The 15,919-nt window shown below is 36.7% G+C and overlaps 3 protein-coding genes across 3 annotated transcripts; all 3 read left to right on the top strand.

Moving 5' to 3' along the window:
* Positions 1-8,692: 8,692 nt before the first annotated feature.
* Positions 8,693-9,365, top strand: LOC118435448. The gene is made up of 3 exons (XM_035851514.1): positions 8,693-8,918; positions 8,990-9,067; positions 9,282-9,365. The coding sequence occupies exons 1-3, from the start codon at positions 8,693-8,695 to the stop codon at positions 9,308-9,310; spliced, it is 333 nt and encodes a 110-aa protein (XP_035707407.1). The 3' UTR covers positions 9,311-9,365.
* A 481-nt stretch (positions 9,366-9,846) lies between these two features.
* On the top strand, positions 9,847-11,206 carry LOC118435270 (zinc finger MYM-type protein 1-like). The gene is made up of 2 exons (XM_035850998.1): positions 9,847-10,353; positions 10,448-11,206. The coding sequence occupies exons 1-2, from the start codon at positions 9,847-9,849 to the stop codon at positions 11,204-11,206; spliced, it is 1,266 nt and encodes a 421-aa protein (XP_035706891.1).
* Positions 11,207-13,754: 2,548 nt separating this feature from the next.
* Positions 13,755-15,919, top strand: LOC110848722 (trypsin-1). Its single transcript, XM_022096004.2, has 7 exons — positions 13,755-13,970; positions 14,052-14,099; positions 14,211-14,436; positions 14,743-14,811; positions 14,971-15,077; positions 15,137-15,304; positions 15,473-15,919. The coding sequence occupies exons 1-7, from the start codon at positions 13,832-13,834 to the stop codon at positions 15,829-15,831; spliced, it is 1,116 nt and encodes a 371-aa protein (XP_021951696.1). The 5' UTR covers positions 13,755-13,831; the 3' UTR covers positions 15,832-15,919.

Below are 15,919 nucleotides of genomic sequence, written 5' to 3'. Positions count from 1 at the left end.
CCCACTTCCTCATGCTTGAGAAACACTTTCTCTAAAAATTGACATTTTATAGTTACGGAAATCTTAATCACATCAAGAATATAAAAATATGTGAAAATCAACCTTCAAATAAAGATCATGCTGGGGATAAGTGTGCTTAATTTTTTGCACCATTTTCCCAAAAAGTGATTCTTGTCCACCGCTTTGGGCAATAGCTTGAATCACTTTCCAGCCTAAGATGTCGTTCCCTGCGAATGCTATGTTAAATTCAGACGACACCAACTGGTCGAACGTTTTTGGGGCAGTGGCGACATCTGGGGAGGAAATGGATGAGACAATCACCGATTGCAGGTCAGAACTGAGCAAAATTAATGAGAGGAGCCAGGGTCCCAGGACAAACTTAATCTTCCCGTGTACCAATTTCCTAAAAGGAGGTTGTAAAGGAGAATGTGTGAATTAAAGATTTTTGAACAAATCATCCCAAAATTGGTTACTAATTACTCATACTTTTCGATGTCCTGATTAATATTCTGTTGCGGGATCAACCGAATGATCCCGCACGTTGTGGAAAACCATATCTTCCCTCGAGTCCAATCCTTTCTTGGGTATCCCGCAAGGATAACGATAACCACAATGAGTACTATACATGCTGCATGATAAGTTAAGACGATGAGGTCAAGTTCGTTAAAAATATGGCTAATTGGATCCGTCTGCCAGACATTTTTGGGCGGTAAAGTAAAAAAGGTGAGTCCATCTACAAATCCGTCCGATGTGGTTGCTATGACTCCGATCAACTCCAAACGTAATACTAGAAAGGTTGAGATATGAAACTTTCCAGAAATTATACCTTCATAAAATCCTTTGACCATATTTTCGCCAGGTTTTTGAAACCAGTTATCGTAGATGATGGGTTTTTGATATGAGGCGTTTAAATATTTCGTGACCGCTATGATTGTCGCGACGACGCCGTCAGCTGGGAAAAGACCTTCCCTGCAAGTGTGGTAAGTACTGATATGTTTTTGGAAAACCAGATGGTGGCAAGTGACTCTAACCTTGCATATTTTTGAACATGAAATACATGCATTGCTTCTGTATATAAAAATCTGAGAGGTTAAAAACCACGTGTGTAATTCTGGTTCGTCAGTGACGACATGCTTTTTTTATTTTATACTTTTAGCGGGAAGTCATAAGTTGGTGGGATAGATGTAGGGCTTGCTTACTTGAATGATTCAATCGGATGCCTTGCCAGAATAGGTTTAGCTAGGGATGAGAATCCCCATTTGAGCGGACGCCTATGGAAATCTGACCTTTTCCCGAAATATTGACTCCCATCGGTATACTCTAAAAAATCACCGTAAACGTCAAGCCTATACACTTTATAAGAATCTTCCCCCATCGAGATGAAAATTATATTCGCATGTCCAGAAAATGGGTATGAATCTCTTTCCAATAAATTACTGCAAAATACGACGTGATAATTGGTATTTTTGCTGCCAAACGTGGCATAATTCCAAGGCATATTGTTCCTCGTAAGGGGCGCCGTGACACCATGATATAAAATAAAGTTGCAAATGTTGTCATACTTTTTAGAAAATCGAATCGTTAAGAGAGTTGGTTTAGCTTGTGGACTTATCAATAGTTGGACCTCATATTTTGCAGAGGTTTTGGGAAGTGGGGGAAACAGGGAATTGTCGCCCCACCTGATATTCAAGCAGGTTGAATCAAAGTCAACTTCACGCCGCATTTCTAGAAACTCTTCGAGTAAGAGTTGACCTGACATTGTGCAGGGAATGTGATAGAAAAGAAGTATTTGTACTATTTCATGAAAGTATGATCCCATTTTTTAAGTAAGCTTTTCGTGATGAGGTATGAACAAATTTTTCAAATTGTGTGTGGAGCCACTTATTTACATACGTATCTACACAGTATCTAGGTCTAGTTTGGACTCTGTGCATCCATGTGTATGTACCTTCAAAATTAGCAAAGGTCTGCTTATAAAGATAGCATTCGGAATGTTATGTATTTACATAAATGGGTAAATCTAAATTTATGAAGCCATCTCTAATTATGTGAATGGTAAATCATGGTGCAATTATTTTTTTTAATGGGATATGTAACGAATGAGTTCCAATTGGTTATCCCTCGTCCGGTATTATCAACTCCTAGAGGTACATATATACATAAATACGTGCTTGCCGTGCTAATAATTACATGATAAACATTCAACCCTATTAGGCGAGTAAACATTTAAACCATATCATTTGGAGAGTATCCTAATTTTGTATCCACTTTATGTTCCTTGTACATAAATATTTACCACTTATCCTGAAATAAAAAAGCCAGCAAGTTCTAAATGTGTTTAATGTAAGGCTGAACTTAAATATGGATGATGCAAGTTATGTATGTAAATAGGCCACATAAATACATGCATATGTATGTAAATGCGATATGTATGTGCACATGCATACCTTTAATACCCAACTGAAATCAGAGCAGAGTACTTTAACATTTAAAATTACTGTGTAAATAAAAACACAAATGTTTTCATTTTGTCCCTGATTGTTGGTGGTGGAAATGGAATTGATTCAACTTTCCCTAGTGAAAAGTCCACAATTTGCTATGTATGTAGTATGTACGTCAACGTCGTCCATGGTATCCTGGAGTCATATGTAGGACAAAATGCTACGTCTACCGAGCGTGAATTTCTTTAGCAGGAGGAAGTATAAATATAATGAATTTTTTTCTTCTTAAAATTTAACTGGCATTCCAGTGCAACAAACTAAAACCGGTACACCTAATTTACAACAATTTGTTAATATATGTACATAGACTTAGATATACGGTCATACATATTTGTAGCGGTTTTTTAGCCTGATTTGAGGTCAGCTAAGCTAAGGTCAAATAGCCTAAAGTCTATTACAGAAGAATTATTCTCAATAATCACTACATTCAAATTATACTCTTGTAAAAATTATAGGTCCCCGATATTTCGGAAATTACAGTTTAAGCGAATAAATTGTACCCGTGTTTATGGACAAAGAATGCCTTGACCATAAATTGACCTACATAATATGTAGGTCAATTTATGGTCAAAAATTATGTGGCACGACGTTGGTTTTTTGTATTTTAGGCGCGCCGTATGCGCCTCTCAGCGCAGCGCCTGCTTCACCTGTTATACCCTAAACTGGAATAGGAAAGAAGGCCGTGCGGAACCTTGCCTCAAAAATTCCTGGCAGTATAGAAACTTCCAGATTTTCACGGGCATCATGACCCTGATCGTGTTGCCGATCTTCGTTTCTAGAAGTTTTGAACTCTTGACATCTATCCAACTTGGGGAAAATAGAGACTTGGACGTGTTTATGGGGACTTTTGTCGTCACGGATTTTGTCTGCATTTGTATTCCGTGTCTGTGGTGTTTATCACACGTGTCCAGTCCAAGATTTCTGGTCATGTGCTATGATGCTGCGATCAGGGTGGACAAACAGATACAAGGTTGGTTGGTTAGCACAATTCATGCAATATGCACAGTCCAAGCAAAATGGTTTTTGTTTTAATCCAACATTAAGACTTTATGTACATGCACATATGTAGTTATCGGTTGACCATTGAACATGGTGATGCCGAATGCCTCGTTCAACTTTTCAACGGTTTCCCCCCCGTTGGAATATTTTTGAGCAAGTTAGCCAATTATTTCTCATAATCCTATCTTATTTTTGTATTTACTCATAGAGCTACTTTCGTCCAAAGATTATCCTAGGAAGGAATCAAACTTCTTTGCTGGAGACAAGCTGACTTGGGCTGCATACGTCTATTTCAAGTTCCTACTCCCACCAATCCTTATTTACCTTAGTTTCTTTAAACCGGATCTGAATCCTCTATATTCCTTTGTGCAATATCATCCCGCTCCAGTAAAGATTTTTATCCAAATCATCTCCTGCTTCTTATGCACTGTCGTCACGTTCACCATCGTGCTCTGCCTATTTTGCCTCCTCAATGGCATAGTTGTCACCTATTTGGCAATAAATGCTCTCAATTCATCTACTGGAATAAATTACATATGTCGACAAACAGTTCCGACTTGGCCTCGGATTCGAAGTGGGAATTAAAATATACCAAAATCTTCGCATTCTGAGCATAATTAAGTCCGAATTGGCACGAGATTTAGTACTCCCGTGTCTCCACCATTTCCATATGGTGGTCATATCCACTATTACCTTTTACTATTTTATCCTGCAGTTTTTACAAGGTGGTAAAATTGATTTTGTAATCGGTGCATTTTCAATAATTGTGCTACTTTTGGCCGGAATGATTGAATTTTTCGCGATCTTCTACACCGCAAAGATATCATCACTATCGATTGAGTTTAAGAGAATGGCATTTACATTTTATGGACATGATAAGCTCAAAAGATTGACGATTCAAGGATTACAGTCAATTTCAATTAATTTGGAATTCTTAAGCTCTGTCGAGACGATGGAGAATGGGGTTCGACTGGATTATTTTTTAAGGTATTTGGAGCGCGTGGGGTATCACACAGTGACTTTATTACTGACAGGAAAATAGCCAAAGTACTCGTTTCGATTGGGGGAATCAGAACCTAAAAAATTGAATCCCTTGAAAATAATCTTCTGACATGTAAATTATTTACTTCCAAAGTTTGGGAGTAAATATGTATGTACATATGTGCTACCTGTATATGTAGGTACGCCAATATTTGCTATATGTACGCATATGTATGCACATACTTATATCTATGTACATTCGTTCACATTTTGAATTAAAATAATCAAGTACATTTATTATATCGCTAACGTCAAAACAATTATGAAATTAGAACTAAATACGATTTTACAACTTTGTGAAGAAACGTAAACATTTTCTTGATTTCCTCCGTTTTTAGTAAGAAAGTTGCAGTAGGCAAAATAGAAATATTCAGGCCGGCCAATTTTCTCCATTAAGTATTTAATTTCCAATTTTCGCAATGTTAGATATAATCAAGATTCCATTAATTGTTAGGTAAACGATATCAATCAACCCTGAAAGCATTTTAATAATCACAGGTTGTTGGGATTAAGTAATTAAGTTTGTTTGTGACGTACGCATGGAATTTTCCTTCGCGACAACGCTAACCACAAAAAACAGACGTGCATATGTATTCTTACTTATGTAAATATTTAAGCAAAATAGTAAAATTCTGCTTCCCGATACCGACTTTCCTTGTTAAATTAACACCATTACCATTTTGGCGATTTCATAAAAATATTTATGTATATAACATTTTACACGGATGCCCTTCAAACTCAAGATATTTATGGGTTTATTCCATTCTTTGGGAACTGCAGATATGTACATTATTTTCGAACTTCATTAATCAATATAATTAAAGCTGACGGAGCTATAAATATGTGCAGCTGAAACCTTGATGCATAAATTCCAAGAAGGTCCAGCCTCAAATCAGGAGATTGGTTAAATATTTATTAATTTGGTTTGAGTGAGATTGGTAGAAATTGTGACTAACTCACGTATATATGTATGTATACATTTGTGCCAGTACTACCCTGTGATAAATTAAGTAAATCCAGCGACACCTATTTATCACCGGCTGGTGAAACAATATTATAGGACGGTATTCAGAGTGACACCAATAAATCGGTCGTTTGCGAAATGGGGACTTTGACACCTGTGTGAACCAAGTGGAACAGAATTGCTCCAGCGAAATATGTTCACATGCCATTATTTCCTTCTACAGAACGTCATCGCTCTTAATAGTTGCCAGAATTGCAACGACAACGAATACGTGTTTTTCGTATGTATGAAATCACGAACTGATTAGGCGTCAAGCATCAAGTTTAAAATCTACACACTTCAATTTTAGTAATTTCATACAGTTAAATATTAAAAATAAATAAATATTTTAAAAATATAGTTTTAAAATATGTATATGTTCATCGGTAATGAACCCTGTCACTGAATTAAGATATGAATCGAACTATCTTAATACATACTAAATCAGGTCGTACACAAGTGCAGAAACTTCCAAAATAAATTTCACTCCATACCTGAAATAGTTCTACGTAGGTTGCCTTGAGTGTTACGACAACGTGAACCTCACCCAACGTCATGTACTCAACTCAATTTCATCCACTTTTAATTCATCATTTCAAATTTTCCCGCCTAATAGGGAGCATTCCTTTCGAATTTGATTCCCAATCTGGGAAACTTATCGTCATGAAATCTCGCAGGCGTATACGAGTCTACCAAGTGCAGTACTTTATGACAATTATTTATTTACTTGTCGTCCTGTGTAATTTCATCCTAGGTGACTTCTCTGTACAAGAAAGACTGCAGGGAATTCCGTTCTTGATAATATACTTTCTTATGATCGTTCTCGGATGGAATGTCGGATTAGACATCGCCCCAATACAAGTGGTCAACTCGATGCTTTCATTTGAACGTGGCCTACTTCAAGGTATGCACACTATGGCGACATTTCAGTCTATTAAATAACGAATTTTGACTAATTTCAGACGGAGAAAATATAAAGCTGTCGGTCGTAGCTAGGGCAATGCGGATGTTTCTCTGCCTGACAGAATTTTCCATTTTGGCGGTTCCATTCGGAGTATGCGTGTTGGTTATGGTTGACCCATGTATGCCACCGTTTCTGCTCTCCTATTCGCCAACGTGCTCAGAAATAACGTGGATACCGCCAGGATGGGAAACCCTCATGGTTTTATTTGAGGCATGGCTAATTCTACAATTGGGCAGCTTTGGGACTACGTGGATGGCTTATATCTTATTTACTGGAATTGTTGCGATTCTTAACTTCTTTGAGGTTCTGAAAAGGTTAAGCTTCTAAAATATCTAAATTTCCTTTAAATAAACAAATTTTGGCTATGTGTATGTTATTTTAATAAATGTTTTTTGTATAAATTCAGGCGAATTGTAATCTCTGGAACAATTTCGGAGCATCGTGCCTGCCTAAGTGTCTATCGGCGGATTCAAATCTTGGAAAAGTATATGAATGGGTTTCTCATGGTACGAATACTCCCGTCGCTGATAGCGTTTAGTCCAAACATACAAATTTTGTGTCAGTTCGTCTGCGTCAAGTTGCATTCTGAAATAGCGATGCCAGGATTTCTAATATTTCCCTCATGCTCCTGGATGTGTTTGCTGTGAACGTGTTCGTCTACACGTTAGCGTCATGGGTGTATAGTACATCGGAAAACGTACTTCATATCCATGTCAGACGTACGGTACAATTTGGTAGAAGAAGGTCCGTACTTTCCAGAGAAATTAGGGCATGTGGCGTACTAAAAGTAAAATTCGGCTCGAACTTTATCGATAGTGGGACACCCCTTGTCATTCAAAACTACTGCATGAACCAAACCCTGAGTCTTCTACTGATCAGTGACAGAAGAATGAGGGGACGTTAAAGTAGATATATTTAAATTACAACTTCTGTTTCTAAATATTCAGGACATAATATTGCACAAGTTCACTAAAAAGACTAATGCATATGGGAACGTAACATTTCAAATTTATCAACTCAAACCCAATTTTATGTACAATATGTGCACATGTATGTGTGAGTATATAACTATTTGCATAGGTAGATATGTACATAGATATTTATTTAAATTACGCACGTGATGATGGTAGTAGCTATGAAGATAAAATAATTTGGGGAATAAAACAGCTCGTTGGTTCCTGTTGGTTTACACCATGTCTTGTATCTTGCATATATAACTCGATAACCCTCTCCAGAATGCATAAGTGGGGCAAATAGTTGGAGATGAGTGTGATAAGAACGAAATTGGTGCATATATATATGTTTGGTTAGATTTCGTACTTTAGCTTAGTACCAATTCATTGTGTCGCGTTGTATCAGTAATTGAAGCAGTATTAGCTGCATTAGTTTAAAACGAAACAACACATGTAAAGTCGGTCAATCTATTAACTTACATACATATTCTATATAATTGAGAACCATTTTTTGAACCATGGAATAATTTATGACGTCAATATCGTCGAACTGCACGAATAGTATGAACATATTTACTAATGGACCTGTCCTAGTTTGAAAAGAAAGTATTCCCGGGTTAGATATTTTGGAATGTGGATAAGTTACCGTAATTTACTAATTTGCCTAAATAATGCACAAAGGTTTTATATAAGGTGCGAGTTGCATAAGCGTGGATGGAAGGTTGCTTAATGGAGGATAGGACCTTACGTCAACGCAGGGATTTGGGGATAGTTTGGCGAAAAATAATTTCCGCCAAAGTGGTACAAAAAATTACATCAAAGTACCAGATGGCGAAATGAAAGTAACATTTGGCGAAAATGAAAAACTCTTAAAATTACATTTGGCGAAGAATAATTTTCGCATTTATTCATGTTAAGTCACTCAAATTATTATGTATCATACATAATTAAGACTTATAGTCAGGAGCCATTTACGAAAGTTTGCCTAGCCAATTTGAAAACTTTTCTGGACAAGCGCGAACTCTATATGTACTTATTATTTCTCGAACATAATTATTAAATTTCCGGTATTTTTTTCTTTTGCAACTTGCTTACATGTACAAGGCATAATTCAAATATAACTTACTTTGGAGAATTTGGTGGGTGTGAACTATGTTTACGGTCGTCAGTCCAATACTTTTTGCATATAAAAAATACACCAACTGTAACTTGTGAAATTACTGAAATTCTCATGTATTCGCATTGGATTTCAGAAATCCCTCTTGGAGCAGAAACTGAAACGAGATATTGTAGTGCGGCAAGCGACTTATCGGTAGATATTGCAATACAATTAAATGAATCACAAATCGAAACACAAGACTGGGACGACGATTTCAACTCGGCTTTAATTGAAAGAATTGAGTCCGAAATCGAGACGCAGGAAATGGAGGAAAATATATCTCCGGAATGTCAGGATGGTAATACTTTTACTTTAGCAGATATAGACTTATTCAGGGAACTAATTTAATATATTTTGCAATGCAAACAGGTGCGTCATTTGGTCGTAGGACAGAGGAACGGAATACAAAATCAAGCGCATCTGCTGATTGCTTTCCGGTTGACAATGGTAATTTCCACAATCCGTACTTAAATCCGAAAGGTGTATGTAAAGCTAACTAATAATTCGAAATAATAATTTAGTAATAAAAATGTTTTAGATCAATAATAAGTAATAACTTACTAATAATAATTTTTAGGATTTTATAACATTCGAAAGCAAATAATTATGTAAACATCGAAATTGTTAACTAAAATTCGCATGCATTCACATTTAATTTCAGAAAACTCTCTTGGATCAACCAAAGATTAGAATGAGGCCAGCGTTATATCCCTGGAGATGGAAGCTCAATTAAATGAGTCGCAAATTGAAACGCAGGATTGGGACGGCGATTTCAACTCGTCATTAATTGAAAGAATTTAGTCCAAAATCGGGACGCAGGATATGGAGGAAAATATTATTCCGCAATGTCACGATGGTAATACTTTTACTTTAGCAGACGTAGATTTATTTTTGAAACTAATTTTGTTCAGCTCACGATTTAGGTGCCTCATTATCTGGCAGGGGAGAGGAACAGGACACACAATCAAGCATATCTGCTAATTTAATTTTGATTGTCAATGGTAATTTCAAGCATCAGTGCTAAAATCCGAAAACTTTATACAAAACTACATATTAATTCCAAATTAGATCCCGCATTTTGGCCATCCACTTTGAAATCTAGTCAGCGGGAAATAATAATCCAGCGCGGCCCAATAAAACCAGACCCCAATTATGATTACCCGGTGACAAATGGGCGACGCTTTACAGTGAGCAATTTAACCAAGAAGTTGCGAAATGGAGAAAACATGAACCGCAGCTGGCTGATATACTCAAAATCCAAGGACTCAATTTATTGCTTTGTTTGCAAAATATTTGATTTATCATCAAAATTTACCGCTCTAAAGGAAGTTGGATGTCAAGATTGGAAACATTTATCCAAAGTTCTTGAGGAGCACGAAGTTTCCGATCGGCACAAGAAAGCTTACCTTAGCTGGGCTGAGGCACGTAGAAGGCTACGATCAAATTCAACAATTGCTCAACAAATTGATGGCTTAATTAAGGAAGAAAAACTTCGGTGGAGAAATATTCTAGAACGAATTTTAGAAGTTATCCAGTATTTGGCGGCGCATAATTTACCATTTCAAGGCTCGAATGAAAAACTGCATAGTCCAAACAACGGAAATTTTCTGGGACTAATCGAATTGATTGCAAAATTTGATCCACTTTTGAAGGATCACCTGCGACAACAAAAAGGACCACATTATTTGAGTTATCAAATCCAAAATCAATTCATCGCAATCCTTTCGAAACAAGTAACTTCAATTCTAATCAATTTTAAATTCTGTTAAAAATTCAAAATATTATTCAATAATGCTCGATTGCACCCCGGATATATCCCATGTTAAGCAAATGTCAGTGGTTTTGAGATATGTGAATTTAGAAGATAGTAATGTCAAGATTTGCGAAAGTTTCCTCGGATTTTTGCCCGTCGAAGACAAGACCGGGGAAGGACTTAACGAAAAATTATTAGAGTTCCTGCGAATGTTGTCCATCAATTTGAACGACGCGCGTGGTCAAGCTTACGATAACGGCAGCAATATGAAGGGGAAAATCAAAGGTGTTCAGAAAAGGATCCTAAATCTGAATTCAAGAGCAATTTATAATCCTTGCTTTTCCCACAATACAAACCTGGTGATCGGCGACGCTGAAAAATCAATTGCCGCGTTTATAACGTTTTTCGGAATTGTGCAAAAATTGTACAAATTTTGCAGCAGTTCAACAAATCGATGGGATGTTATAAGTCGTCACGTGAAAAAATTCAGCCTGAAATCACACTCAGAAACACGATGGGAGTCCAGACTGGAATCACTCAAACCATTGCGCTACGAAATTACCAATGTGCGAGATGCTTTATCCGAAATATCAGAAAACCAGGACCTTGAGAATCTCGCCAGATTTGAAGCATCTAGCTTAGTCTCCCACTTGGAAAAATTCGAATTTTTAGTGATGTTGGCAGTCTGGTATGAAATTCTAAACCGCCTTAATATTGTTAGCAAAATCGCCCAGGGTTGCGACGTAGATGTTGGTGTGGCGTCAGAATTGCTGGACAATACAGAAATCTACTTGAAAGCCTACCAAAAAAAACGGATTCAAAACCGCTATTGACACGGCAAAACAATTAGGGGCTGAACTTGGCCTCGAGAATGACGAGATGAAATTTACAGAAGTCAGACAAAGAAGGAAGAAAACAATATCTGCAGAATCCCAACCGAATCAGTCCAACTTCGCACAATTGCAAGGAAACGCAGAGGAGAAATGGAAGGTTTCACATTTTGATAAACTTCTGGAGGTGATTATTAAGTCAACTGGGGTCAGGTTCGAATTTATGAAGAATAATTTACAAAACTTCAGAATTTTGTACGACTCAAAATTTCGGCAGACCGTCACAAGTGAACTGCTTCTTTCTAATTGTAAGGATCTACAACATCTTTTAACGGAAAATGAGAATTCTGACATTGCTGGGTTACAACTTCATCAAGAATTATTACTTTTCAAAGATTCATTTAGCAGTAAGTATGAAAAGAACCCCGTGGAAATTCTTCAGCTCATTAGAGATATGCAAATGGAGGAGGCCTTTCCGAACTTCTGTATCATTCTTCGGATCTTTTTAACAATTCCAGTAAGCGTGGCAAGCTGCGAGAGATCATTCTCGAAGCTAAAGCTCATCAAGACGTATTTAAGGTACACAATGAGCCAAGATCGATTAACAGGACTCGCAACTCTTTCAATCGAGAAAGATTTGGCCGCGAGAATTCAATTTCAAGACACGATAGAAATTTTCGCGAATAGTAAATGTCGAAAAGCTGAATTTTAAAACCTGTTCCTGGTGACCAGGACCTGGTGTTAAGTTTATAATTAATTTAGCATTCTAGTTAATTTTGCGGGTACAGGTGTTTCCTAATTAATATATCCCAATTTACTCAACTTACTTATATTATGTATGTTTTACTGCAAAAGCACCGGTTTTATGAACCCATTTTTTTAACAATAAATTTAGTTGCTTCGCAATCCTTTATGCAAACGCAAATCATTTATTACAAGAACAAACCACCCTGCGAGCGCCGAAGGCGCCAGTATCCTTTGCCCGGGTAAGGTTTTTGGCAAGATCGGGGCCTGCTAATACCCGTAAGGATTTGGTGAATTTATGTCCATACAAATTTGCGAGTAACACAAAAAAATGTATACATTAGTACATAATAAATATTTATCCTAATAACCAAGTCTCATATCAGCGTTCCTTTTCTGGATTTAGAGCATGAAAAGTTATCATATTTTTTATTATTAATTTATTCTCCCTTTTTTTGGAACCACTACGGATTCATAAAGGTACAAATACATACATATGACAGAGTTGCTTTTATGTAAATAAGTAAAAGTAAAATTAAATAATTGTCCAGTTGTGCGGGAGTTCCGTGTGTATTAGTAGGGTTGAAAAGCTATCATACATGAACCTGCATACATACATACATGCATACAGATATGTACATATGTATAATGAGTTTTGCTAAATTGAATGACACCTTTCAAGTGGCATTAATAAAAATTGCTACATACATATGTACATACATATACATAAATGCAATGAGTTTATCTCAACTACAAGTTGAATATCGGTAGTAAAGATAAAGTAATACATTGCCAATATCGTTTATATTGCCCTTTTCGTAAAAAAGTCAAGACAAGCTAATAAAAAATTATCCAGTTTAATTCTAGTCAGAGTAGAATAGTAAAATAGGGTTTAAAACTATCCACGCCATAAAATAAGTCCATAATTAAAGATGCTGAGAGATTGTGTAGTAGAAAAAATTTTACATATGTATATTTACACAAAAATGATAAATATTGACATTATGATAATATATGTACTATATGAGCATATTTGTACGCTAGTCTAATATAACTTCATACTTACAGATATAAATAAAATAAGTAATTTTACATATACATATTCACAATGAAAGAATTTCCACTGTTTCTGAAATGTGAACTCCAGCGTTTGTTGGTGAGGTATGTATCTAAATGTATAATTATTTTTATTTGTATTATGTATGCGTTCGCGTTTAACCCAACATTTTCGCTTATATATGTATCTATGCAGCAGTCAAGTCAAGGTTCTATTATCTTTTATTCAAGGGCGAACAACTTAATTGGTTAGTTTCATTACTATACAAATTGGTTTACAAACTATGACATAATCTGCACAAATGGTGAATGGATTCAGTGAACTGTTAGTGCACTTGAGTTGTGACACTTGTGAATTTGATTATATGTTGCTGGCGCCTATGACCGATTTCGTTTGTATGGACGCTATACCACAAATTCTCCCTTGTCCCCTACAACTTATCACATCCATTATTTTCTGTCTCTAGACAATGGCATCCTTATCCTTATCAAATTATTACTTAAATAAGCCACGCCAGGATGTCATCACTACTTAAGTTCTTATGATGATATTGGTACATGCAAAACTTTGATTGATGGCAACACGCCTGCCACTCCACAATCCCCCGTGACACCAGAGACATGTCTAAATCATGGCTAAATTTATGCACTAAAACTTACAATTATATGACAATGCGTCGCCTCTACTATCTACAAAGGCGGAAACTTCAGTCATTGATGAGATAAAAATTGAATAAAAAGTGGAGGTTGAATCACGTCAGGTGCACATAAAAATAATTAAATAACTTTAGAATAAATTCTCACATTGCATTGAGTGAAACTATCGAAATGAATTTATTAACTCAAGCTCTATTTGTGGCAGCCGTATGCTTTGTCGTTTCAAATTCGGCCGAAAGGGACTCCAAGCTTGGAGATCTTGTGACGATAACGTTACCAAGTGTTGGACCGGATGTTGAGAGAAATTTTGGTATAATTAGTTTCAAAATGATTAATAATTAAATAAACATGGTAAAATAAGTGTTAAAAATTATACAATATTTCATTTTAGGACAAGATTACGTAAATTGGAAAGGACCACAATCTTTTAATCGTTTACGTTAGCACAATCTTGCAATTAAATTATTGACTTAATTATTAAATTAAGGATAAAAATAAGTCCTAAGTCTAAAATGGGCTACATTTTTCGCGTTATTTTGGAAATCTCTAGGTACACCGGGCTCAAATTCCTCCTCTGACAGGGTCTACAATGGGGTGGAGGCTACACCCTACCAGTTTCCCTGGGTGGTATGGATCGTCGTGACATTTAACAATGGCGACGAGTACTTTTGTGGCGGGGTTATAATCGACTACAACTACATTTTGACCGCTGCCCAGTGCATTTACCCCGGAAACACGATTCGCAGACTGGACGTCGTAGCGGGGGACCATGATTTGTATGTGAAGAAAATTATTAATTTGAAGTAAATTCCATATTTGCTGGTTTCGTTTTGTGTATTTTATTATAAAATATACGTGCTCGGAATTATAGAATTCGCGAACGTTATATTTTTGAGGTTGAAACTTAGCAAAAGTTTTCCTGTGTTCGATTTTAATTACGTTGTTTTTTTCCACAACTTATACGTCCATACATATCTAGTCGTCGTAAACGGACAAGCTAGCCCGCTAATATTTATTTAGCTCTGACATCGCATGCCCAGTGATTATAAATAGTGTTAAAAATATGTGCAATGAATTTTTAGGTCAAGAAATGAAGGTTGGGAGCAGACCAGGATTGGAGTGAATGTAACTAGACCGGGGAATTATAATCCGTATGATTTGAACATTTTTAGGAGAAAACGTGAATCATGTAACCAATTAAAAAATATAATTGTCCACCTGATTCACGTTCTGGCTCCCTAACCCTTATTTTATGGTTATTGTCCAGTTTATGTATGTACATATCTAACTTGTTAAATATGTGTTGGCAGAAATACAAATGCATACGACGTTGGGCTCATCGCACTAAACAATGCTCTCATCCCTTCGCATGCAGTGGGTCGAGTTGCGCTGGCGTATCCAGGGTATCCAGGGAGTTGTAAGTTGTTATCGCACTAGAAATTATGTATTATTACTAATCCGTAATATTTTTGATAGCTGGAATACTGACGGTTTCCGGGTGGGGTTCGACTAGCGAATTTGGTAACGTTGTTCCAAAATTGAGAAAGGCTAACATGACGGGGGTATCTAATTCTGCCTGCTCGACTGCGTATTCGGGGTCGGCCACGATTAGGAGTGATATGATGTGTGCTAGGGGTGCTTCCGGTGAGGTTCAAACAGTAGCTTGTGCGAATAATAATTTTGTCAATTTTGCAAAGTTCAATGCGACAAGGAACCTTATTTAGATATGAGTTTACCAAGAAATTCTAAGGAAGTCGAAATCTCCGTTGAAAAAAATGTAAACATACATAAATAATATAAATGGTTCTATAGGCGGGAGTGGAGGCTGTGCTGGAGATGCGGGAGGGCCGCTCATGTGTCACAATGAGGTGGACGGTTACTTCCTCTGTGGAATTGTGTCTTTCGGTATGGAATGCAGTACGTCACGGTATCCGGAAGTTTATCAAAGGATGTCGTCCTTCGTGACGTGGATAAACGATGCGGCAGGAATTAACGTCCTTACGGCGGGACATATGGATCCAACCACAACCACCACGACGACAACAACGACTAGGCGATCTACAACGACGCGACGAGGAGGTGATGGAGGAGGGTGTAGTCTGTCGATCAATTTCATGGCACTATTCATCTCTGTGATATTTCTTATTCGCAATAGATTAACCAATGTATAGTAAGGTTGTAGAATTCTGATAGACACGAAAAATAAAGCAAATCACGAGCTTAATGAAGCAAGTGAAAAAAATTCCTTGGTAATTAAAA

Source organism: Folsomia candida, unplaced genomic scaffold, assembly GCF_002217175.1.
Source record: "Folsomia candida strain VU population unplaced genomic scaffold, ASM221717v1 Fcan01_Sc004, whole genome shotgun sequence".
Classification (NCBI taxonomy): domain Eukaryota; kingdom Metazoa; phylum Arthropoda; class Collembola; order Entomobryomorpha; family Isotomidae; genus Folsomia; species Folsomia candida.
This window is presented reverse-complemented; position numbering and strand designations above follow the sequence as displayed.